Source organism: Osmerus eperlanus, chromosome 13, assembly GCF_963692335.1.
Source record: "Osmerus eperlanus chromosome 13, fOsmEpe2.1, whole genome shotgun sequence".
Lineage (NCBI taxonomy): Eukaryota > Metazoa > Chordata > Actinopteri > Osmeriformes > Osmeridae > Osmerus > Osmerus eperlanus.
In genome coordinates, this window is record NC_085030.1 from 537554 (window position 1) to 564229 (window position 26676).

At 44.5% G+C, this 26676-nt stretch overlaps 1 protein-coding gene across 2 annotated transcripts; it reads right to left on the minus strand.

Annotated features, from left to right (window-relative positions):
* Nucleotides 1-8: 8 nt before the first annotated feature.
* On the minus strand, nucleotides 9-26676 carry LOC134032789 (ectodysplasin-A-like). 2 transcript variants are annotated; one of them, XM_062476854.1, is made up of 8 exons: nucleotides 26195-26676; nucleotides 22774-22861; nucleotides 21076-21108; nucleotides 20586-20762; nucleotides 19728-19762; nucleotides 19528-19579; nucleotides 19166-19290; nucleotides 9-923 (listed from the first exon to the last, which is right to left on the minus strand). In XM_062476854.1, the coding sequence occupies exons 1-8, from the start codon at nucleotides 26504-26506 to the stop codon at nucleotides 663-665; spliced, it is 1083 nt and encodes a 360-aa protein (XP_062332838.1). In that variant the 5' UTR covers nucleotides 26507-26676; the 3' UTR covers nucleotides 9-662. The 2 variants fall into 2 exon arrangements, with proteins under 2 accessions (XP_062332838.1, XP_062332837.1); XM_062476853.1 differs by having other exon boundaries at nucleotides 19160-19290.

Below are 26676 nucleotides of genomic sequence, written 5' to 3' on the forward strand. Positions count from 1 at the left end.
AGACCGAAAACTGATTTTATTCCATCAATCACACATTTACAAAAAGTATATCCCATTTTATATACACATATGTACAGTGAAATATAAACACAAACCGTATTACTAACTGTGGATTCATTCATACGGTAACTGAAAACAGCATTGTAACGAAACATATCTTACATATGTTAACTCTGCTGGGGTGCCTTAGTGCAAATTGCGTGCAAATACAATGTAGGTACAGCATCATATTTGTTCGTGCTGTGTTCTTCCTGGTTACATCCATTTGTTTAACTCTGAGGCAGCGATTATTTAGGACATTAGACTATGGCAAAAGGATACTTCTCCTTATGTAGGTTTGGGATGTTTTTAATCATAATTTGTAGTGAGATATGGCTTTGTTAGACTTCTTTTCATACCACCTTTAACTGACACAATCACTAAACAGCTAATGTAAAGGCAAGCCAACTGGTAGACACTGACGGTATTTGAACATGGCTTAAAAGCATCACCGCTAACTTAATGCCATCCTACATCAGATCACCTCACCTCTGATCCCATCAGATACCAGACAGAGGCCGACGACAAGAACCGATCATGGTGGTCGGATCTTCCAGGGAAGAGTTCAGACTGCGTCTGTGGACGACACGGTCCTCAGCCACAAGTGGAGAGGTGCGTGGGACCTAGTGGCGGCCTGTGGGGGGCGCGTCCCCCAGCCTGACGCTGCCCAGGAAGGTGGTGTGGTTGGTCATGCTGACAAGTGTGTCCTCGTACACCATGCGTACGGAGATCCTCTGGCCGGCACGCAGCACGCTCACGCCCGCCGTGTAGCACGTGTTGAACTTCCTCTGGCCTGTCTCGATGCTGCAGGTGCAGCGCAGGAATGGGGCAGTGTCCACCATGACCTCGTAGCTGGCAATGTCTGTGAAGTTGAGGTAGTACACCTAGGGGAGAGGGAAGGAAAAATGAGGATGTAAAGTAAAAAAATTAAAAGACAAGGGATACACAGAGGAAAAGGAAGAGTTTTAAAAGAAAAGATGAGTGGACATTACTATAGTTCCATGTGGTTTTAGGTGAAAACAAGTACTTTTGGTTGGTGTTTTACTTAGAGATATCTACTGAGCTGGAGAGAAAGAGATGGGGTCCAGCGCTCTACAAAGTCTAGTCTCGGTTGTTTACAACTTGGCCTTGTATGACATGTTTTTGTGTGTCAAGGCGTTGGAGTTGGGTCAACAATTTGAGTTCATGTTTATCCGATGGTATTATGACAATGCAAATGGCAGGTCGTTTCAGGATTGGTTTTCCCTCAGAACCTTCCCACACAATTTTACCGTTACAGAATTTTCAGATAACTTTTTGTTCTGTTAAACAGAGCCATCTACAGCTGTGGTACAGTAACAAACACATTTCACTGTATAAAGGACTTTTAATAATAAATCATATTTAACACTAGCCTGGCTCTGCCCTCCTACGTACTTCCGCTCAATTTAGATTCTGCTTCTGTACTAGGTCTGGGAGTTCGACACAAGTCGGTTTTCTCCAATCATTTTCTTGTAGGGCCAATCAGCGAACAGAGGGAGTGGCTGAGAACGATGACGTTGATGTCGTGTGCTAGTTTGAGTTGTAGTTCGGTAATGGCAGCGGAGAAAGATGCGAGCGAAGCCATTCATTTGGTCCGTTGTGGCAACGCTGCCGAATATCCAAAAGTTAAAGCCGGAGCAAGAACAATCTTTGCTAAGTTTTGTTGGTGGCCATGATGTTGTGGCCCTCCTCCCCACGGGGTTCAGGAAAAGTTTGATTTTCCAGCTACGGCAGCTAGCTCCGTTACAGTAGTGGTGAAGGAGTTGGCTAAGGCGAACGCTAGCGATTGGTTATGGCAGATCAGAGTGGCTCTGGGCAGATCCAATAGTTTTAAACTTCAACAGAGTACCCGCCTTCAAGGAAGTTAACGCTTGTGTAATGGCATTTTTTGATATAGTTACTAAGAATGTATTTTTAATAGACTGAGGTTGTGTTTAAACAAATGGATGTTGCAGTTGGTCTTAAGGTATTTATGGTATTGGTTTATGATGCCTGATTGAGAAGCTAGGGGCACAGAAGTTGGGGGATGTTTGAGTTCTGTGGCCTAAAGGGAGATGGATAGATGGATTCAGTTGATCTAGCAGCCCTGACCTTTTGGCCAAGGAGATTGTGTCCTGTGTCCTGTTTGTGTTTCATTAAGGGTATCTTTACTGTCCTCATTTAGAGAAAGAGCCGTGACATCAAAAGACTTTGGTCACTTGACCTGGGGGGTTATATTGTCTTAACTGTCACTGAGCAGTGCTGACCAATCACAGAGTTCAGAAAAACCATTTGATCTAAAGTTTATATAAGGCAGGGTTTTGGGGTTGTTCTGTATCACTCTGGCGAACGACCTGTGGCTAGCACCTCCTTCGTTATGACTGATCACAAAGTACTTTGTTAAATCATGATCTGTATAAGCAAAATAAATTTATTGTAACCGCCATCTCTTGACTATTCAAATCTACACAGTGCCGCTTGAATATCCACTATTACACTTGGTGGCCAGTAGGGGGATCCTCGTTGGTCTACGGCGTTCAGCAGGCGGCTCCCCTCGGCGAATTGATCTTCCGGCAAAAAGCCGCCTTTCCTTCCGCCAAAAAGCCGCCTTTCCTTCCGCCATGCGTGAGACAGCAGGGCCAGGGGGGGCGCCCGTTGGACGTTTTGTGGCTGACGCGGGGTCTTCAAAAGAACCGGTGAGATATTCTTTTGGTTACTGTGTGATATTGAGTTGTCTAAATGTGTGTTTTTTTAGGCTATTGTCAATAATTCGGTTAAGTAAGTAATTGGGCAGAGGTAAAACTGTCCTGTACGTGTAAAGTCGTACGAATTAATAAGGTAAGGTTGTTGAACCTACCTTTTACGTGAAAGTCGTAAAAAAAATGTCTGCAGAAGTGTGTCGACGGACACACATAGAGGTAGTGTTGTTGACGAACAAACACATAGAGGGAGATAAATTCACATGTTATATCGTGTTGTGTCTTTTTGAGACCCTAAGGATTAGAATATGTTGGGTTAGTGATAGTTTGAGAAATTGTATTGGCATTGGTGCAGTTCTTATTTATTAACGGCCTAAACGTGATTCTAAGTCCCGAGAGAAAAGTATACTTGTGAGGAAATCAGCTGTGTGAGTGAGTGTTTACAAAGGGTTTGAGTCCCTGAAGGTGGAGAACAAAGAAAAGAAAAAGTTTAGGAAGTATAGGCCTGTGAAATTTCAAAGTAGAGGTTTTAAGTTTGCAACACGCGTGTTCATTTTTGTTTTATGTTTTTTGAGGTTAAAAGAAGTATGAGTAACTAATGGTGTCTATTATTCAAGCTATATACAAATTACAAAAATCAAAATTTTAATTACTTTTCGAAATTTTAATTATTTTTCGGTTTGAATATTTGTAATTTAAGATTGTGCAGTTATTTTCATTGAAAGTTGGGAAGTCGGAATTTAATTGTTTTTAGAAAAGAAAAGGGGTAATTGTGTCTTTATTTTCCGTCGTTGGTTATCGTTTATGGATTGTAATTCTGAAAATGAATGGTCTGGAGACAGAATTGACCTGTCCAAACATCGATTACATGAAGCAAAAGTATGGTAACGATAGTTTATTGCAAATGCAAATATGGATTGATAAATGTGGATTTTCGAGTGTGGAGTCGTTTTGTTTTAAGGACCTTATTGTATTGCGAAATGGGTTCGTGGAGAGAAATAGATACACGATTTTTTTTTTGAAGTGGAGAAAAGAATAGATTTTAGCCTGATTGGAGAGCTTTTTTTCTGATTGGATGGAGATAGGTAGAGGGATAAAGAAATATTAGGACAGAATAGTGTGGGGAATTTTTCATCTATTTCCCCACAGATTCACGATTGAGATTTTCTGGCTGTTCCGCAAACAAATTTCGCCTCATCCGCAGCCAGGGGTGTTGCGGCAGGATGCGCGGGCGCATGAGGGTTTGCGGGAATGCGAGAACAGAATACGAAGAGGTCAGACATTTGCCATTTCTTCTGACAGCTGGTTGTATCTCGGAAAAGTCAAGAAAGTAGGATCCTGGAATGTTTTTTATAGATTTGCTTTGGATTCCCGCAAAGATTGAAGCTTGTGCCTTGACTTGCAATTGCCATTGTGTTTCCAAGAAGGAAAGGTTAAAGTCCTCTCCGGAACAAAGGGTTTGAGTCCCTGTTGTGTTTGGAATAAGCGTGTTGTGGGCTATGGTCAAAGCTGATGCAGAGCGTGTTGACATGCTGTTGAAAACATGTAGGCCAACACGAATTGCTAGGTATGGTCAATCCAAAATGCGTGCTTTAACTGTGGGAATTTGAGCAAAATGTACGTGAATGTCCGGAGATGTGTCATCTTTGTTGAAAGTTTTCTGGAAATTGTGAGCGAACTCTCGCAAAATCAGAGGGGTTCGTGACCGGAAGTTGAGTTTCGAAATGGTGGCGTACAATGTTTATCGGTTGACACTGTTGGTAGAGGAGAGACGATTGTTTTACAACTCTGTGTTAACCGTTATATGTTTGATGTTAGACTTTACATCGGTCTGATTACCGCCAGAAGGCATTTGTTTTTGAAGACGGAGACATTCTGTTTTGAAAATGCTAATGTTAATTCTTTGACTGAATTCTCCACTTGAAAAGAGGCGCATGCGCTTGAGCCTAGCGGAAGTTGATTCTTTCAGTGAAGCTCATTCTGCGTGCAGTGCCCACACGTGAGTGCAAAAAAAAAAAAATAATATATCACTCATTTTATTGAGAATTTGACGTTGAATTGTGAAGTATATTGGTTGGGAAAACAGATGTGTGTTTCTGTTTCTTTGTCGAACTTAAGAAAATATTGTGAGTTGCCATACTCTTGATTTGGAAATTATGTACAGACCGATTTTCTATATTATGAGCTTGATTCGTTATTGAATAACGCGCTGGAAATTTAGTGTTTGGGTAGGATAATTAGTAAAAGGCCAGTTTTGGCAATAAAAGCGGTATTCATTTGAAGAATTACAATCCCGGGGTTATTGAAACTTTTATAGAAAGTTATGTGTTCAAACGGAAATGTTTTGTTTAAGGAATATTTTTGTTTATGTCTGGAAATGTTCGATGGTTTTATTTTTAATTTTGTGGGAGTTCACAGATGTTACTGTTGTTTAAAGAAATATGTAAAGGGTTATGAAGAAGTGATTAGAAAGATTGAGCCAGTTGAGACCGAATTGCGTTTGTTGTTAAGGGCAAAGGTGCTACATATGTGTGTTTATTGCTGCTGAGATGATTTGTTGAAATGTGTTGGGTTTGGTGGTATTCATATTTACCTATTTAAATGGACTTGAAGTTGAAGCTTTGTCCAACCAGAATGCTAATACATGGGTAAACTGTCGTCCTCTGACGAGTGATATTAGGTGCATATGTAGATTTTGGAGCCTAATTTTTATGTTGAAATTAAAATGGTACTAATGGTTGATAGACTTGAAAAGATAATCCAGGCTGTGACTGTTGGTTAATGGCTAATGGTGAAAACGTGGAGGAAGTGCATTTTGTTCTGTCCTGAGACAAAGGAGAGTCCAGGAAGTTGAATTTGCAACTATGGCAACGACATTGGCTAACAAACTAACAGACCGACAGGCGGGTACAGGCTAGTAAAGGAATTGCAGCTTGATATTTGAGATCCAGGATGAGTAACCGCATGACGCATGCGCAGATGGAAGTTGAGAAATTTACAAAGACGCAAATTTAGAGAAATAGATACATTTGGAGCGAATTTTACATATTAATTTGGTTACTTTTGAAATATGTTACGTGATGAGTATTTTGAGACATTTGCTAACAAGGTTTTGTTTGTTTGAGGACATTTTAAATGAGTTTCAGAAATTCCGAGGAAAGGTGGGGGCTAAAAAAAAAAAAGTCCCGTTACGTTGAGTTTTACTGAGGTGATCCCAGAGGGTGTAATTCTGCATAATTATGTGAGTATTAATGGTGAAAGATGTGTCCGTTTAGATGAATTCGAAGTTTGGTGGTTTACAAATGTATGATTTAACATTAATTCTAAATCCTAGCCAAACAGGGAGGTAGGAGCCTTTCAGACCAGAACTTGTATTTACGAGCGGAAAATCTGTGGTGTGTGATGGTATCCATAAAAATGCAGAAATTAGACCCTGGTTCATAAATTAGTTCTAATTGGATTGGAAAAGTTATACTTTAGCAAAATTAAGTGAATAGCTGGTAAACGCCAACCATCTGTGTTGTTTAAAAGAAATGAAAAAAGGTTGAGAGTTTTTGCTTTGTTCCAGAGCGCGCTGTTTGATGCGAGTTTGAAATGCGTGATTGTTTATTTGAGTTGATTCACTAACAAAGAGTAATTGAGATAGCTGGTAAATATAGGAATATTCAAAGGTGTATACATTACATGCTTTGATAAAACTTTTGAGGTGTTAAAGAATAAGGTTTTGTTTTACGGGTTTATGTTAAATTGTGAATTTAAAGGTTTAAAAGAAAAAGGGAGAGTTTATATTTTCTTTTGTCTTAAGGGCATGGTACAATGTTTTGGGATAAACAGTTAGGCTGTGATGAGGTTGTATCATTATGGTATTGGTTCATAAAGAGGGTTATGATAATTTGGTTTTGAAATAATTTGGGAAGACTCATTAAGTCTGATAAATTGTGGTGTGATGGTTGTGCTAAGTAGCTTGTTCTGGACTGCAGCCAAAGCAAGTTATGAAGTTCTACCTATCTAACCTATATAGAAATATAGATGGGGTATAAGTTTGGTTAATGGTTACATTAAGAACATTTTATGGTCTATGTTTTATTTTGGAATCATACAGATTAAATTCTGGTTTAGGGTAGTGATGCTAGTTTTCTACATGTCTTGGAAAAAGAGAGAGTTGATTTGGTGAATTTAAATACAGGGAAAAATTAAAAGGGAATCTGAAATTTAAAGGTATTCATTTGAACTGTTCCTAAAGGTTTTTTTGAAGAAAAGATAATAAGAGACTAAAAGTTGAGGTTATTCGTAATTTGGCTGTTTTCTAAAATAGTTTTATTTTATACAAATTGGTTCAAAAGTAGTTTGCTTCAGTGTAAGCTTGTTAATTCATAAAAGGGAAAAGAGTTAAAATATGTACTGATAGTTAAATACATAATTGGTGTTACATACATAATTGGTGTTACATATGATTTTGGGAAAGGTATGGAAACAGGAAGTTTCTTAGTTTGATCTGGGACACAACTTGCTGTATGCAAATGTGGAATTCACTCTAACAATTATGATTATTCCACAGGGAAAATGCTAGTGCTGATACTAGCTGGAGCAGTTTCTAGATTGCCTGAATGCATTGATGAACTAACTAGAATATGTTTTTGATGTTGATATGTTTACAGGAAGTGATGAGATGATGTTGCTATGTCCGGATGAGCCTAACTTGACAAATTTGGGCTTACAGGACTCTTTTGAGGAAAATTGTTGTGTGACCTTGATACAACATTTGTTATGGATTCTTTAAGGGAAGAGCAGGCTTCTTAGAGAGGAAGAGATGACGTTTAGGAATTTATGACTGACTGATGACTGACTGATCTAAACAGAGAGTGACTATGGGGGTTTTATGGTTTTATGAATTTAGCTTCAGTAGTTTGGATTTGTGATAGGATTGTGAGGGTTTGATATGATATTGCTGAGTTGAAAATATTGGACTGTATTTAACCCAGAGTGAGAATTTTGTTTTGTTTGAGTATATTTGATAAGAATTACAGAATACAGCGGACAGATGGAGAAAGGAATGGTGGAATGGAGATTCGAACTTGGACAAATCCACAAGAAAATGCGTTTTGGAAAAAGGAAGGATATGAGAATAAAAAATGGAGGTTGTATGGTCTGCATAAAACATTTATCTTGAGATTTTGCTAAGTTAACACATGGAAAGATCATGCCTCTACAGTTTGTGTGATATCAAGAAGAATGCATTATTTTAGCATACAAGAGGATTTGTAATGGATGCATAGTCATTTTGTTAATACTTCATATGTGGGACAAGTATTATGAGAAAAGGAATTTAAACACGATAAGCTTCACAGTTAAGGTTAGAGAAACTATTTGGGTATTGATAGATGGATTTTGTAGAGTTAAATTTTTGGAGAAGTGATACTGTTTAATGATTGTTGGATGGGAGGAAGTTTTAGACTTCTCAGGGGCTCAGTGATCAAGCTTTTGTTAATTTAGATTATTTTCGATGGGATTTTTCTTTGAGGTTATGTAATGATAATGGGTCACACTTGTTTAAGGAAGTTATTTTGGTGTTGATAGGATTCAACATTGTGTTAAACACTTCGGTTGAATGAGAGAACAGAACTTTGAAGACTAAGTCAAACGACAAGAAGTCAGTTACCTTTAACTGACCTCTGTGAGAATGTGCTTGTTTATCACTGTGCAACCTTTTTGGAGTCTATTTTGTGTGAGATTCACAGGCAGGTGAAGGAGGCTATTCCTATGACTGGACCGCTGCATGATTTGATACCAGATGACTGGATCGTGGTGAAGGCCCTGAAACGCCTGGTAAAACCCAAGGTGGACGGGGCCATACCAGATTCTCCTGACGACTAATCCGGCGGTTAAGATCGAGGGGAGAGCAACGTGGATACACGCTAACCATTGCAAGCGTGCACCTTGTCTGGAGACGGAAGCAGAGGATACGCGTTCTGCGTAGTACCAAGGAAATTTCCGAGCTGTACGCGAAGTGCAGTGTCGTTGAAAGTTGCCCTGAGCAATTTGATCGTCGTTTGCAATCGATTCGACTAGACCGCCTGACAGAAGTTTGCCTACATTCAACTGAAGATGGCCACTACGGATGCACGACCATGGCATCAGTTCCGACAACCTGGACTTTGTGGTATACGGGGTGCAGTGGGTTTTGTCTTGGGAATGGCATTTCTTATTGCTCTTAATGTATTTTTGCTTTTGTATTTGAATAAAAGTATGCATAATTCTGATGATACTATGACAATAGATCCAATGACTTCAACTGTTTCACCTGCAACGTTCCAGATGTTGAAAAGTGATGAGAGAGAGGTTGTAGATGAAATGGAATCGGAGATGGAGTTTAATTCTTGGTATAAGTTAGCAACATATTCAGTAAAACAAGTTTTAGGCGAAGAACACCCACCATGTGTGTATTGCCAGCCACTTAAGGATGTTTCACTGATTATGCCAGCACCATTTAATTCAACTAGTTGTTATGATTTTAATTACCATCGAATTATTTCAGGTGACATTGATAAAACGAGATGTGTGGACAGTAGTCATCTGGTTTTGTTCAGGAATTGTCCAGTCTGTCCCACTAACTGCTATCATTACCAGAGTTCTAGTGCTTGGTATTTAAATTCCAATCTAGGATGTGCAGCAGTACGTCCTATGCTTACTGGACCAATTGAGAACGAGGGAACGGAAGATGTTCTGATTGATTTTGTTATAGTTCCAGGGCAAAAGTTTGAGTGTTTTGAGAAAAGTTCCGATATTGTTAAAACAGTATTCGTGGGGAACTTTAGTGAAGGGAAAGTAAAGATTGGAACTTGTGGACATACTTGGGTGGTAAATCCATACTGTGAGGCGATGCAGTTTAGAGATGTTAATGGGACTTTACACCCTTGTTACAAGTATAGAAGCTCTGTTCGTGTGGATAGTGAGGGAAAACATCATACTCCACCACCTTCTGGCCCATTGGTATATCCAGGACGCGATATAGCTGATATATTTTGGTATTGTGGGGGTAGAATTAGATCACGTTTACCAAAAGGATGGGTGGGAGTGTGTGCTAAGGTGATGTTAGTTAGTAAGACGTTGATTAAGCCTTTAGGAAATGTGACGGTTGATTCAGGCAGACAGAGACGAGCTGCTCCTGTTGGTTCTTTTGATTGTGGAATTTACATAGATGATATTGGAGTACCAAGAGGGGTGCCTACTGAGTTTAAAGCTAGAAATCAGGTAGCTGCAGGACTAGAATCATTCTTTTGCGTACATTGTACGGTTAACAAAAATGTGGATTGGATTAATTATATATATTATAATCAGCAAAGTTTTATTAATTACACTGTTGATGCGATTTCTGGATTATCAGAACAATTGGCTAAGACTTCAGAGATGGCATGGCAAAACAGGATTGCTCTAGACATGTTGTTGGCTGAAAAAGGGGGTGTTTGTGTACTTTTCAATAATACATGTTGTACGTACATTCCCAATAATACAGCGAGTGATGGGTCAGTCACTAAAGCATTATCAAGCATGCGTACTTTGAGATTAGAATTGTCTGAACATTCTGGATTTGATGATTCAAAAGGAGTTTGGTCATGGATTGACGGTTCTTGGGAAATGTTTGGTAAATGGAAGGCAGTTCTTCTGTCTGTTTTGTGTGGAATAGGTGTCATTTTGTTGATACTATTGTTTTTGGCTTGTTGTCTGTTTCCCTGTGTAAGGAAGATTGTGGAAAAGACAATGGCTAAATCATTTGCTGTTCAAATGATGAACTATAGTCCCTTAGAGGATTCTGACTGGGTTCCACCATTTAAGGATGAAGAGGCTACTGTGAGTGATATGTAATTCTCTTGTTATTTTTGGGGTTATGTTTTGATTAAAGGGGGTTACTTTCTTTTCTTGCATCCATATCTGTATGGATGTTTTATATTTTTGTATGCTTATGCTTTTGTATGCCTTTGTTGTTTAAAAAAAAAAAGTAAGGAATGTAATGGCATTTTTTGATATAGTTACTAAGAATGTATTTTTAATAGACTGAGGTTGTGTTTAAACAAATGGATGTTGCAGTTGGTCTTAAGGTATTTATGGTATTGGTTTATGATGCCTGATTGAGAAGCTAGGGGCACAGAGGTTGGGGGATGTTTGAGTTCTGTGCCCTAAAGGGAGATGGATAGATGGATTCAGTTGATCTAGCAGCCCTGACCTTTTGGCCAAGGAGATTGTGTCCTGTGTCCTGTTTGTGTTTCATTAAGGGTATCTTTACTGTCCTCATTTAGAGAAAGAGCCGTGACATCAAAAGACTTTGGTCACTTGACCTGGGGGGTTATATTGTCTTAACTGTCACTGAGCAGTGCTGACCAATCACAGAGTTCAGAAAAACCATTTGATCTAAAGTTTATATAAGGCAGGGTTTTGGGGTTGTTCTGTATCACTCTGGCGAACGACCTGTGGCTAGCACCTCCTTCGTTATGACTGATCACAAAGTACTTTGTTAAATCATGATCTGTATAAGCAAAATAAATTTATTGTAACCGCCATCTCTTGACTATTCAAATCTACACAGTGCCGCTTGAATTTCCACTATTACAGCTTGTCAATGGAGAGATCCCAGACCCTCTGTACAAATGAAATGTATGAGGGTCTGGTTAGGACCAGGCTAATTTAACAATCCTTAAAATGCAAAAAATAACTAGTTGAAGTCTGTCTCCAGCACCTGTAGTCTTTTTAGTCATCTCTCTTTTGAACTGATACTACAGTTTGATTTTCAACGTGACCAGAATCTGCTCCTAATACCTCAGGTATGATATGGAATACTAGCCAGTAGGGTCCAAAAGTCTGACACCACATTGAACCGAAGAGGAACTGAAGTATGGAAAGCCAAGCATTCTGTCATCACAAGAAGCTCATGGGAACATTGACAGATTGTGCTGGGATAAAATGGGTCATTGGATTTTGCACAAGCTTGTGGAGTCCATGTGTTGGGAAGGTTCTGTGTTGGCTCAATGGTGTGTGTTAGTTGTCACCATGGAGTGTCGGTAAGAACACTGGACGATGAGGCACAGGCTTTCTTTCCTTTACTTAATAAACTTGATGTGGTAGTTATATTGTGCTTGTGAGTGTATGTATGTTTGTTTGTGTGTGGTCTGAAACAAAGGGAATATACAACTATAAGTGATACAAAGTAAACATACACATACACATATATATACATATATATATACATATACATATACATATACATATATATATATATATATATATATATATATATGTATATGTATATGCATACACACAGTTTGTAACAAGCCCGAAATTAGGGCACACCAGTTGAACAGATAAAGGGCTAAGCTAGCATCGGCAGTCTATGCTAATGTACGCACCGAACGATACCTCTATTTACAACTGAACGTCGGAGGGCTATCTCCGCTTTCTTGACATCATAACATGTACAACACAACACAGGCATAAACCAATACGGAACAACAAAGCAATGACACACTTACTTCGTATTCATTGACGCACACGAAGAACAAATGAAACTATAAACTTCCTCACAGTACAAACACAACGAGCATCTCTCGCTCCCATGTCAATGTCTATCGCTCTCGTCTCACAACGTTGCTATTGGCTCGCTGAGGCATGTCTCTCACATGCACAGACGATGCAACATCACGTCTGCACTCGGCCAAAAGCATGTGTCCAATCCACTCTCTTTTACAGCCGCCCCTACATTCATTGGGTGAATGTATGTCCTGTAGACGGTACCTAAGAAAGAGGTGCCTGCTGGTTATCATCATCCGTAACGGCAGGCAACCTGAAGTCGAGCAACTGGTCGATGGTATTGTCTGTCCTTGACCTGGACAGCCGCTGAACGTATGTGGCCATCAGCTCCAGGATAGATGGTCTCGACCCGGCCTACAGGCCAGAGCGCTCGGGGGAGTTGGTAGTCCACGATCATCACGGTGGATCCAGTCTTCAGGTCTTCAGTGTCTTTCATCCACTTTTGTCTCAACTGAAGGCTGGGCAGATACTTCTTAATGAAGCAATTCCAGAATTGATCTGCCAGTACCTGGGAGTGACGCCATCTCCGATGACTCAGCAACTCCGACTCGGGATAGACGAGTAGTTTGGGGTCACAGGATCAGGATTGGCCACATCAGAAGAGACATATCCCAACAGTTTGGAATTCAGTATAGCCTCAACCTCTGTCAGGAGTGTCCTGAAGACTTCCTCTGTCAGTGTTTGAACTCCTACTGTTGTACGGAGAGCAGCTTTGATTTCACGTTCCCACATAGCTCCGAAATGTGGTGCGTTAGGCGGATTGTATTTGAACCGGATCTTCTGCTTGGCCAGTTGTGTTTGGAGGTCCAGACTCATGGCACTGAAGGCATCCTGCAGCTCTCTATCACCCCCTCGAAAGTTGGTTCTGTGGTCACAGAGAAGTTCAAAAGGAGTCCCACGTCGAGCCACAAACCGTCTCAGAGCCATAAGAAAGGCATCTGTGTCCATGTTATAGAGCAGATCCAGATGAACACAACGGGTGGTCATGCACTTAAAAATCACACCCCATCTCTTTTGGTTGCACCAGGAACGGTCCAAAGCAGTCTACACCTGTAGAGTAGAACACTGGCTTTAGGAGGCGAAGGCGGGCTGGAGGGAGGTCTGCCATCTTTGGAATCGTGGGCTTGGCCCTCCACTTCTGACACTCTATGCAGGAATGTTGGTGCCGTCATATGGGTTCTCTCCCTCTGAGTATCCAGAAGGTTCTCCTCATTTCCGCGAAGACTCTTTCTGGTCCAGGATGGCACAGTTTGCAGTCATACTGCCGTATGAGGAGACGGGTTATGGGATGTTTGGGATCCAGGACTATGGGATGCAAGGTGTCTGAGCTGAGGTCATTGGCGTGACGTAGTCTGCCACCCACACGGATGAGCTCAACAATGCCATCAAACTCGGGAGATAGGGTAAGGAGGCGACTGGAAGGGGAAACAGGCTTCCCATATTGGCAGGCCTGTGTTTCTTCTGGGAAACTATCCCTCTGGGATTGCCGAATCAGTGCAGTTTCGGCCTTTTGGTAATCAGCTGCTCCTGGGTTTCCTGTCTGGTCTGTTGTCCACTGTTGAGACCTGCAGGTTGCTTCCACCAGCTGAGTTTACGGGCCATGAATGAGGAGGGAGGTAGAGGAATGGGGGCCCTTGAATCCATCTATTAGGCTGTGATAGTTCCATTAAACCTTTCCCACGGGTAACATCGTCAGCTGGGTTACTGGCTGTATCCACGTAGCGCCAGGTATGGCTGTCTGTGAGCTCCTGGATCTCAGCAACTCTCGTGCCTACAAACACCTTGAACCTGCAAAATTCAGATTGCAACCAGGCTAGCACAGTCGTAGAATCTGTCCATAGGACCGTGCTGCTAATCTCCAATGAGAGCTCACAGTGAAGCAGCCTGGCGAGCTGTGCCCCTGTGAGCGCATCACTGAGCTCCAGTCTAGGTATCGACTGTTGGCGTTTTGGAGCCACCCTGGATCTGGCTAGGATGAATGCCACCTGGACCTCACCTTGGTGTTCAGTGCGGAGGTACGCAACAGATCCATAGGCCGCTTCCGAGGCATCACAGAAGATGTGTAGTTCCCTCCTAGAATCCAGCACATCCAAATCGTCTGATACGTAGCATCTAGGAAGGGTGATCAAAGGAAGGTGCTGCAGCTCTGCTTCCCATGTTTCCCAGGATTGAAGGAGGTCGGAGGGGAGGAGTGGGTCATCCCATCCTCTTTCTGTTGCCCACAACTGTCGGATCAGGACTTTGGCTCTGGTGGTGAAAGGGAGTATGTATCCCAGGGGATCATACTGGCTCGCTAGAACACAGTATATATTCCTTATTGTCACCTTCTGAAACGGGAGTGGGCGGTGGCGGTAGTGGAGAGCGTCAGGTAGACAGTGCCAGCTCAGACCAAGGGTCCTCTCCTGAGGGTCTGCCTGGCTTTGGGAGATCCACAACTCTGAGTTCTCGGATCTGGCTTCTTTGGGTAGGTGGCTTACAACAGACACGTAGTTGCTGGCCCACTGACGCATCTCAAATCCACCCGAGGCGAGCAGGGATGTCAGATTGTTCACCAACTCCCGGCCTGTTCCTGCCAAAGGGGTGCTTTGCAAGCAGTTATCCACGTAGAAACAACGTTCAACTGACCATCGAATCTCGTCACTTGGCTGACAGTAGGTCAGCCAAGTGACATGGGCTGCACGTTATGCCAAAGGGAAGAACCTGCCACTCATACACATCAGGTGGTGCTTCTGTCTTCGGATCCCGCCATTAGAACCTCAGAAGGGACTTGTCTTTGGGGAGCAGGTGGATCTGGTGAAACATCCCCTTTATGTCACCACTGATAGCCAGTCGATGTTGTCTGAAGCGTATCAACACACCCAAGAGTGTGGGTCCCAGCGTGGGTCCTGGTAACAGGAGCTTATTGAGTGTTTTCCCATCGTAGGTGTAGGAACAGTTGAACACCACTCTGTCCTTTCCATTGTGGGTCACAAGGTGGTGGGGGATGTACCATGATTCCCCTTTCATGGCGACCTCCTCTGATGGTATCTTGATAACATAACCAGCTTTCTCAAGCTTCTGGATCTCATCTTGATAGCTGGCAGCCAAACAAGGATCTTTAGCTAACCTGCGTTCGATGCCACGGAGGTGGCTCATCACTGCTTCTTTTGGTGCCTGCAATGTGGGCATGTCCTTGATTCGCAGGAGGGGAGTTGCGTATCGTTGCACTCCGTCCACCTCCACTCGGATGGTCTGTGCCTCCAACATGTTGATGGCATCCTGGTCCTGTCGCGACCTGGTTACCATCTTCTCGTCCCTGTATGGTAGGATGTCCATCTGCCAAAGCCGTTCAACGTCTCTGTGTAAATCGGCAGAAGATGAGCAGCTGCTTATGAAGAGGCACTGTGACGCTGAGAGTTGCTCTTATAGGTGCTTGGATGGGCCTTGTAAAGTCCAACCGAGGATGGTATGGATCGCTGCTGGGCCACCTGGTGGACCCAGACACACTTGCTCTACTGGGGTTTTGAGATCAGGGTGCTCTGAGCCGATCAGAAGTAGAGGCTGTGCCTTTGAGAAGGGGGGTATAGGTATCCCTCTAAGGTGCACATATATCTCCTGTAAGGCACTCACCGGGTAGGTGTACTCAGATAGCCCCAGCTGGTTGGCTGTGAAGGCTCCTTGCACCGTAAACCTTCTCTGTGGTTGGCTAGCTGGTGAGATGGTGAAGGACACAGAGGTACCATGCATGGTACGTATATCTTGGTGCACCGTGCGTAGGTTCAGCTGCTCTGGGCTGCCATCTAAGCCGAGGTGTTGTGCGGCAGTAGACAGAAGAATAGTACGCTCTGAGCCATCGTCTAGGATGGCAAAGGTGTTCAGTGTCTTCTGCTGGTGATGTAGAGTGACTTCCACTACCTTCAGAAACACCCTGCCGCCACAGCGTGACTGGTCTAAGTACAGAGTCTCTGCTGTGGAGTTGTAGAGGCTACTGCTTTCTTTGGTGGTGTCACTCGCCTGTTGATTAATGTCATGAAGGATAGACAGGTGTTTTCCCTGACATAGGCGACATGGCTTCTTGAGGTCACAGTCCTTGGCCATGTGAAACCGAGCACATCTCCAGCAGCGCTTATTCTCCTCGATCCAGCAGACAGGCTGGTCTTTAGTGAGTGCAGTAAACACTGTGCACTGGGTCAGGTAGTGTCCTGTAGAGTTGCAGTACGGACAGAACGGTTTACCTTTGGTGGGTGCTTTAGGTGGGACTGCTGCATTCTTGTCTGACCGGGCTGTTGTGTTGTACTGTTCTGCCCCATGCAGCACAGTAGTATGCCCACTTTGGCTTCGTGGTGCATATTTCTGTTCCCTGGACCCTTTCTTCTTCTCCACTGTGACCTTGTCTGTCGGGTCAAACTCCATGCAGTTAGTTTCTAACTGCAGCCAATCAGCAAATTCAATGAGAGAGTACTTTGCCTTGTCAGGGTTGTACCTAAGGTGGTTTCTCAGGAATTGCTGCCGCTGACTGCGAGGTAACCTGTTAAGCAGGCAATTCACATTGGAGCCGCTATGAAGTTCTTCGACACCGTCTTCTCCCAAAGCTTTGAGCATGCCAACGATAGCTTGCACTCTAATAGAAAACTCGTCGAAGGCTCATTCATCACTAGCGCTGATAGGTGGTAGGTTCTCTAGGGTCTCTATCTCTTTGAGCACAAACTGGTACGGCCGTCCATACCTACTGTCCAGTGCGTGTAGGGCATTGGTGTAGGGCAGGAGGGACTCTGCGTGTGCAAGAACCAGTCTGTGGGCGTTGGGGACCTTCACATGCTTGAGAAGGAGGGAGTACTTATACTGCTCTGACAAGCTGGGGTGGAGGAGATTCCCCAGGACCATGCAGAGTTCCACATAGTGAGCCCTTTCTTCTTTAGTAAAGTCAGGAAAGGTGGGCCCCTCTACAGGTGGAAACCCGTAGTGTGGAGCATAAGTAGGGACATGCTGTACGGCGTTAGCATGTACCTGCGAGGAGACCACTTGAGTAGGTAGCCAGTGACTACTGTTGACATAACCTTGTGCTGGGGGTGCAGCTGGGTAGTTCGGGTGCAGTGGTGCTGACTTAGGTGCAGATGCAGACTGCCTGTTGGGCTCCGGCACGGACAGAGACTGAAAAGGAGGCTGCAGGAAGTGGTCGGATAGCAAACCCTTGATCGCTGTGTGGCTGTACTCTCTGGTCTATCGGGGTGCAACATGGCGATGCATAGGAATGCTCAGAGCGGTCTCTGCTAAGAGGAGGTGGTGAGGGGTACTGTTGGCTACCCAGGCAGTTATTTTTCAGTACCTGAGACAACTCTTCTACGTAGGAACACGGAAGCTTAGGAGACTGCAGACAGGAAGAATGGCTAGAGTATGCATCATGTTGAGTCGCATCAGGTGTCGGCTGTCCCCTCTCCACTGATTTCAGGATCGGGGTCCGAGGTGTCTTATGGCTGAATGATGCTCTGAACGACTGAACAGATGCTTGTGGACTGTTGCGTTGCAGGATGGTCTCCAAGAACTCGGTCTGGCGTCTAGCTGTCTCACTCTGCTGTCTGGTGATCTCCACTATCTGCTGCAGGAGGTTCTCAGTCGTACTTGATGTCCCTGGTTGTGGTGGTTTGGGACTGTTGGGGGTGGATGTCATCACATGTTCTCTGCGACGAACAAACTGCTTGGTGGGCTCGTCTGCGTAGCTGACCACGTAGTCATCCAGGTGTGCAGGCCTTCTGGTTTCCCTCTGCGTACGCAAGCTGGAGCCAGGTGCTGATATGGATTGACTGTGCCCAGAAGTTGCCATTGTAACGACTCTATCCGGCTCGAAGGACCAATTTTGGTGGGGAGGTTCTGTGTTGGCTCAATGGGGTGTGTTAGTTGTCACCATGGAGTGTCGGTAAGAACACTGGACGATGAGGCACAGGCTTTCTTTCCTTTCCTTTACTTAATGAACTTGATGTGGTAGTTATATTGTGTTTGTGAGTGTATGTATGTTTGTTTGTGTGTGGTCTGAAACAAAGGGAATATACAACTATAAGTGATACATACCGAAATTAGGGCACACCAGTTGAACAGATAAAGGGCTAAGCTAGCATCGGCAGTCTATGCTAATGTACGCACCAAACGATACCTCTAATTACAACTGAACGTCGGAGGGCTATCTCCGCTTTCTTGACATCATAATATGTACAACACAGGCATAAACCAATACGGAACAAAGCAATGACACACTTACTTCGTATTCATTGACGCACACGAAGAACAAATGAAACTAAACTTCCTCACAGTACAAACACAACGAGCATCTCTCGCTCCCATGTCAATGTCTATCGCTCTCGTCTCACAACGTTGCTATTGGCTCGCTGAGGCATGTCTCTCACATGCACAGAGGATGCAACATCACGTCTCGCACTCGGCCAAAAGCACGTGTCCAATCCACTCTCTTTTACACCATGCCAGTTCAAGTGCACGCTGTCATTCAAGCAAAACAGGAGGACAAAATTCAAATGTATTCAGAAATTCAGGTTATTGCTCAAATTGTTAAGCTAAAAGTATCGTTTGGAATGGGAAAATTATGCATTCTAAGCACATTTTTTATAGAAGTGTCAAGAGGTCTCAGTCTTTTGGCCCCTACTGTGTAAATCAGAATTCGGTTTATTCGCCATGTATGTTATAGAAACACGGAATTGACTGTGGCAGGGAGGTGCAAACACTAAACATATACGAATCTTAAATACACTATAGATAATAGTTATAGGGTTCAGATAGAGTTTGATGGGTATAGATTGAAAGACGGAAAGAGAGAGATGGCTTTGTAGAAGAGTTAGGTCAGGGACCGTACTCACTTCTACCTGACTATAGATGAAGTAGACTCCATCCAGCAGAACCTCCAGCTGCCCGGAGCGAGAGTGCATCTTGAAAACTCGGTGGTGGATTGACACCATCTTCCAGTTCCTCAGCACCCCCTCAGAAAGATCTGCACCAGGAGAGGGGGTAGGATATAGGGAGAGAGAGAGGAAGGGGGAGGGAGAGAAAGAGTGTGTGTGTGTGAGTGAAGGGGGAGAGAAAGTGAGAGGCAAGTCTACTGAAGTAAGGAATTATCTGGAAAAGGAGTGGCAAATAAGAGGGAGAGACGACACATGAAGGCAGAGGGAACAGAAAGAGAGTTGACAGCACAGTGGTAAGTGCAAAGTGGTAAAGAAGCACTTCCTACCTTCCCTGACTTGTATGGTGGTCTCTTGTCCTTGGAGGTGTACAACCGCTGGCTGAGAGAGGCACAGTGACAAAGACAAGAGCTGAAGTAACCACTGGACAGTGTTACATGTACAAAATCTACATTACTACAATACAGCTTCCTATGTTCTGTGTTGTAATGTCTGGGATGCATTTGTTCAGTGCTGCTATGCAATGTACCTGGAACTCCTTGGTTTTGGCTTTCTCTGCCACCCCTGTAAGAGACACATCAGTCATCAGAGAGGGGACAAAAACATTGGCAGAGAATGAAGGGGAGACGACACACCTGACGCACTACAACATGTCAAACATCCTCACGCCATAACTGACATCATACCTGACAATCACTGTGGTAACCTAGCCAAGGACACGGACCACGAAGAAGGATATATCAAGCGGTAGCTTTATATGAAAGAGCCGAAGTGCCATACAGGGTGTACTCAGGTACTTTCCTCGTGCATACGAGAATCAGAGGAAGTGCTAAACTGGTGTTAATTTATACTAGAGCTCCCCCCTGGTGGTATAACAAAAGAAACATTACAACACCCCCCCCCCCCACCAAATTACAACATTCCCCGAATACAAATCAACTCGTCAAATTAAGCTAAGTTAGTGTCCTTGTCTTTCATAACCTTAATTTTAACAACATTTCTATTTGGCATATACACTTACAACTGGCACAGTCAATTCAATTTAACCCATACAGTGATTAACCCACAATCAGTCTGTCTGGAGGCTTTCGAGCACGCTGTGACCTGCGCACCATCTCCGGGGCTGTAGCTGGCACTGCCGGTGTAGGTGTTTCGGCCTGAGTATACCCTGTATCTCATCCTCGTCGCCATGTTACATATCCTCATATTGCCCAAACCCGGGGTGAAAGCTCACCCTTCTGTGGGTCTCACGCCACTCTGGGTCCAGCCCCAGACTACAGAGGGGTCCAGACCCAGAGTACTGAGGGGTACCGGGGGGTCCAGACCCAGACTACTTGGGGGTACTGGGGGACCAGATCCAGAGTCCTGAGGGTACAGTCTGCCATACCTGCGGGTCCTTGCAGTCCGGGGGGACCCTGGAGCCCAGGGGGGCCGGGCGGTCCGGAGGGGCCAACTGCATTGCTGCCTGGGATGCCAGGGATGCCAGGTATCCCTGGAGGGCCCTGGGGCCCGGGGGGGCCAGGGAGACCAGGGGGGCCCTGGGCACCTGGAGACCTCTTTCTACCTGCAAAGGAAACACAGTAGGACTGCAGTCAGATAAGGGATTTTTGCAAAAAAAAAAATATTTATTGAGCTTGTCTCAATCTATGTCCAAGGAAATGAGACCAAACTACACGTTCCCCCATGGTGCATTCAATCCTTCCTCCTTGCTGTAAACACTGATTTAAATCGAAGATAAGAGAAGTGCCATTTGTAATCCAAGTATTATCAATCAGCATGACTCAGATTCTACCTTCAACTCATCAAGTGGTATAATCAGAGCAAGGACATACAGTGGTGAAGAACTAAAGCTGACATACATTCTCAATTAGTGGTACCTTTTCTCCTTTCTTTTCTCCTGCCATTGGTCTCTGAAAAAGAAGGAAAAACAGACTGATTAGGAATGAAAAATAGGTTTTAGCCCGGGAATACTGAACACAAGCTAAAATAACAAATCCTGATGCCTTGGAGAGTCCGGTGGAGGTACGCGTATGTGTGTGTCTGTGTGTGTCAGTCTGCGGTATCTTCCAGTGTAGTAATTTGTAAGTGTGGTTTGGGTCTTCACAGAATGAGAGCCTTAAGCATTCACAGGCAGTGGAACTGGAGAAGATCATTAGAGAGATACTCTATCCTGCCAAAACCCTCTCTTCGGAATTAAGCCCAGATGGGGAATGCATATGAAAGTGTGTGTGTATTAAATAGTGTGTTTGTGTGTGTGCATGTATATTGGTAAGGCATCACCATCAATGCTTGAAAGATGCATGCATTTTCATAGGCTGTGTGCATGCGTGTGTGCAGTGGAAGAATTCCTGTCAAACAGCCGTTTCTCTTAGGCTATGTTTACTATGTCATTAGAACTACAAAGGCCATTTAACCTTCACCCCCCACAGTGACATTCCCCTATCAGACATATGGCCAGTGCGTCTACCCTGCCTAAATCCCTAAAATGCATCTCCTAACAAGCAGCGGACCTGCAGTATGAGGAATCGGGTGTGCCCACCGCAGCACACACACACACACACACATATCTTAGGCTGACATTACAAAGTCTGTGTGTAGTGCAACAGACCTGGGAGTCATTATTGTTTAGAGACAAGATTTTTACACATGGTTTTTCTTCTTTGGGGGGGGGGGTTAAGGTTTACCCCCAAAATCTTAATTTAAGCACAATCACCGCACTGCGCTCTCAAGTGTTCAATGTCACGCCACAGCTTCCAGAACGTCATCAGGATGCACTTGCTGCATACACGGTACTTCAAAGACACAATGCCTTTTTCTTTTCTTGCCTACTTTGCATTCTAAACAAATAAAATCTAATTCCTACATATTGACCAGATGGCTGAGCACTTGTGATCACTATGAATGAGAAAAATCTCCCCCTCCCCCTCCCTCTCTCCCCCTCATGAACACCCTTTTTGACTGGTTGGTTGACTGGTTAGCCCAACCAAGGTCATCCCAGAGAGCAGTGCAGCTCAGGAACCTCTGGACCAGAACACAGCACTCTGAAGACTCAAATTATTCACCGGGAGAGGGGAAAGTCAACACCAGCCTCTCTGTCTTGCTCAAATCCTCCATTTTCCTTGTTTGCCATCCAAGTCCTAATCAGTCCCATTCTCGTCAGTCCCTGGCCCTATAAACGGCTGTGTTTTGTGGAGCTGCTTCTCTTAAATAGGCATTAAAAATAAATAAATACATTTGATCCCACAAATGTGAGAAACCATCAACAGGCTGTTTGCAAAACGTAACATTTAAGAACCTTAAATCCACCGTAAACCTGATGTTAGCATCTGTGACATCCCTCTGAATTAGCTAGCGAGTTCAAGGAACTCAATGCCCTGGCAGAAACTGCAGGAGATTCAAATCAAGTCTTTTGTTAGCTACTAAGCACATGCAGATGGATGGATTAGGCTAATCGATATACGTTGTCTGTAATAACTGTGATCCATCAATAACATGAGCACAAACAGTCATGCTCCATCTGGGTGGAATAGGACAACGCGTGGGTAAAGATAGCTGGGTGAGCTAAAGGGCTGTACCTGACTCTGGCGTTTTTTTGGGGCTCCGTTTGGTCCTGTGGGTGAAGCTCGTTCCCGTCTCCGAGATTTGATGGTGGTCACCGGGGCGCTGAGGGACAGTAGAACAGAAACGTTGCTGGCGAGCAAAAGGTCTGTAGGAATATGTATGATACAAACTGTACATTTAGCTATTGTAGGTTTTGTTCTACAGTACAATGGACCAGTCAGAAGGTGGTGTGTGTGCGTGTGTGTGTGTGTGTGTGGGGCACGCTAATGAAAGTCTTCACTGAAAATACTACAAAAATAAGGATATGGAATAATAATGAAACATGACACTGTAACCCGTCGGCCTGTGACAACGAGTCAAATCAAAAGGACCAACTGGATGAATCGTTACCCGAAGCTCTACACGTCTTCATCTTCCCTGTGTGCGTGTGAGAGGGCTGCGCGTCTGTAAATCATCCTGTAACCCTAGTCCCCGCCGTCTGTGTCCCTGGCAGGGGAGACGGTCACCTGGGGACAGGTGCTCGGAGCCTCACCTTGCGCACACAAAAGGGCCGACACTCAGGGTGTCTGACATGAGAGCGCTCCCTATTCAAAAGACACCTGGTTTTAGCGCCATTCAAAAACGGCATGAATGAGAGGATAAATGGCTTCAACAACAAGACAGGCCGGCCAGCCGCATCACCTATGAGGGTGACTGAGGGGACAAACGGCATGCCAGCTCACGTGACCTGACCTACATGCGCCCTGCGATCTTTTTGGGTTTTCATGACCTGGAGGCAGATGAACCAATCGGAACACTTCAAAACCCCGCTAACAGCATTCCAGAAGCGGAACACCCTTGAATTTGGGGTTCTGGCTTATAAACCCCAGTTCCATGTTCCAGATCGTTGCATCTATCTTGGAAACGAGAAAGAGAGAATAAAGAAAGAGAGCGTGTGTGACAGGGAGACAAACTCTGCAATTACACAACAAGACCACCCAAAAGCTCTTCTTTTTGTTGAGTCTGACAGTGTGAAGAGAACGTTCTCGGGCAACCCTTTGGTGTTGGGGTGAGTAATGACCAGGGGAGCAGACCAGAGGGGGACTATGGATAGACCCAAATAGACAGACTCTTATTGGGCATCTGCTTTGCGTTAGTATGCCTGGGGTCTCCCAAACAATGACACGTGCACAGGCAGCCCCTTGGCATGGTCAGCCAGTGTGATATTACAAACCATACATCATAAGTAGATAGAAGTCTAGTCTATTTGAAGGATTTCAACCCACCACCCCACCATCAACATACACAGTCCATAACTGAACTGTCATGGCCGGAATAAGACTACGTTTTTAGACAGACAGGCGGAAAAGATGTGGTTCTGTGTGGAGAGATGGACAGGATGGAATCAGAACCAGACTGTGAAAACCGACAGGACAGCATGGATTCTATTTAGGTGGAACAGCCCCAGCTCTGGTTCAGATCCTCGCTCTACCTCAACTCAGATGTGGCGCCCCACCGGCGAGGGATGAGTTGGATCATGTCAAACACCCTTCGGCCATGTTGGGCCAAGCTGACAACAGTTAGAGTCCACATCACTGACCGGCCGCCAGCCAGACAGCCAGGGATGACCTCACGAGACCAGGAATGCCTGGCCGATGGCGAAGACTGTATGCTTGAACGGTTCGCCGCTACACAGGCCTCCAGATGTCAAAGCGAGCACAGACGGCTGTTCATTTGGTCTGCAGGTGCCTCCAATCAACATCGCGGCTCCAGCTGTTGGCTTGTGTGTGTGTGTGTGTGTGTGTGTGTGTAGAAAGGGGTAGGTCGTCCCTCAAAGGATTTTGGGTGCACAGTCAAACATGTGGCTTTACATTTTCCTCTGTTCTGACAGCCAAACATGATCCGAAAAGCCAAGATTAAGCACGGCACAGAAGAAAAAGAATATAGGAAAAAACACAAATCTGCTAGGCTTCAGCTGCAACCTAACTGCGGAGCTTTATAGTTCAACAACACATTACAAACACTAGCAAGTTAAAAGTTTTGCTGGGGGGTTTTCCCTACGTAATTTAGGCTTAACAGCCCCTGTGCCCTGAATGCCCTCCAAGGGCATGCCGAGTTACAGTAAATCTTCACAGAGACACCGCAGTATGCCAAGTGCCAAATACCGACGACAGTTTTTTCAATGAGCGGAGAATAAAGGAGAAAAAAAAGAAAACAATTAATTAGGCAGCCTTTAAATCTTCAAAGCCGAACGTGCCTCGAAGCTAACAAGTGCGGCCGACAGGGCCCGCATGCCACATGCTGCCGTTCCCCCAGCTATGTCAACTGCGGTGAGCGTAATCACGGTTGTTTAACCCAAGCATCTGGAGAGGGCCAGCGTAGCAGGATGCCTGTATCTACAGCTGGGTCTTTTAGGACCACGGCCCTCCTTCACCTCACAGAGTCTCAGAACCATCTGGACTGGGTGGCAGGCTCTCTCTCGCGCTCTGAGGCTCTCTCACCACAAACACACAGCTCTTGTGTGTGAGGTGGTCGAGTAGGGGAATTAGGCTGTGGCACGTCAACATAGCAAGTCCCCTCTGCCAGAGGCGGAGCAAACCCTAAGACCGGGGAAGAGGAGTTGTAGGTGGAACTGAATTGCAGCAACAGAAAAAGGTAATTAGGTCAGTGTGAGACTATAGGAGAGAGAAAACTGGAAATCTGTGTTGGGATGAGTAAGGTCTCTCATAGAACCCGTAGCCAAGACTGAATCTGTAATCAGGCCTTTTCCCTGAAGTGCCCCATAAATACAAAACCAATACACAAAAAAGGGTTAAGCAGGTAGTCCAACATTTGATCAGCGCCAGTCTGTGTGACAGAGAGAATAAACAATCCATCACCAGCCCAGGGGAAGAGAACCCCCCCCCCCCCAACTATTCTAATAAAGCCACCTCAGCCCTCGGGCATTACACCTGCTGGTGATCAAGCTGATTACTATCCCTACACCTGTTCTCGCACCAATTCCATACACATCACTTACTTTGGAACTTTCTTTCTTGCTGTCGCTGTATATTTTTTTATAAATCTTTAATCATCTTTTTAATTATTTTTTTACGACTGTAAACCTGTTATTTATCTTGGGCATCAATAAAGTACCTTCCTACCTACTCTTTCCCACACACACACACTTTTGCTCTCTCCATTCCACTTCCATTGTACCCTAACCAGTAGGTTGTAACAGTACAGTAACCCTACTGTACATTCTTCTCTTAGCCATCACCATCAGCTGCCCCGCTTTCTGAGCCTTCTACGTTCTAGTTCTAATACTCAATCTGTCTCATTTACTTACCCCAACCACGCTCAAGAGACAATCATAATGGTACAGTCATTATAGCTGCATGTAGCCAAAACACTTCAAACCCCCTTTCTTTTACACGTCTGCCTGGTTGCTATTGTCGGATTCATATCGATGTTTACCTCTGGACCCTCTGCGCCGTCTTCGCTGTGAGCTTGTTGACCGTAAGACAACACCGGGCTAGCCACTTCTGTTCCATCTAGTTTCAACGCAGCGTCCCGCTTCTGGAGAGAAATCTCCCGTTTCACTTCAAATCGGAGATCAAGGTAACAGATGAGGGTGATCCCGTGCAAGGAAAGCGAGAGCACGAAGAACGCCAGGAACAGCGCGCCGTTGCTTCTGCTGTTGCGACTGCATTTCTGGTTACACGTGCATGAAGGTGGTTGGGGCAATACTTTGTCCGGGAAATCGTCTTTCAAACCATCACATGCCATTGTCACAAAGAAAGCCAGATGGTTACATTTATCTCGGCATAATCAGGTCGTATGTCGTGTTGGTTCTACGTCTAATCATTACCCAGATCAGTCAAACTGTATGGACGAGATACAGATGGAAGACGGTGAGAACTTTGTGCATCCGTAGTAACAATAAAAAGTCCGGGTCC

What these genes read in the sequence shown, in the direction of transcription:
- LOC134032789 (XM_062476853.1), bottom strand. Translation starts at nt 26,506, where the DNA reads ATGGCATGTGATGGTTTGAAAGACGATTTCCCGGACAAAGTATTGCCC. An exon ending in CGGACTGCAAGGACCCGCAG is followed by an intron (nt 19,763 to 20,585) that starts GTATGGCAGACT and finishes TGTCTCTTACAG; the next exon opens with GGGTGGCAGAGAAAGCCAAA. An exon ending in CACCATACAAGTCAGGGAAG is followed by an intron (nt 19,291 to 19,527) that starts GTAGGAAGTGCT and finishes CTCCTGGTGCAG; the next exon opens with ATCTTTCTGAGGGGGTGCTG.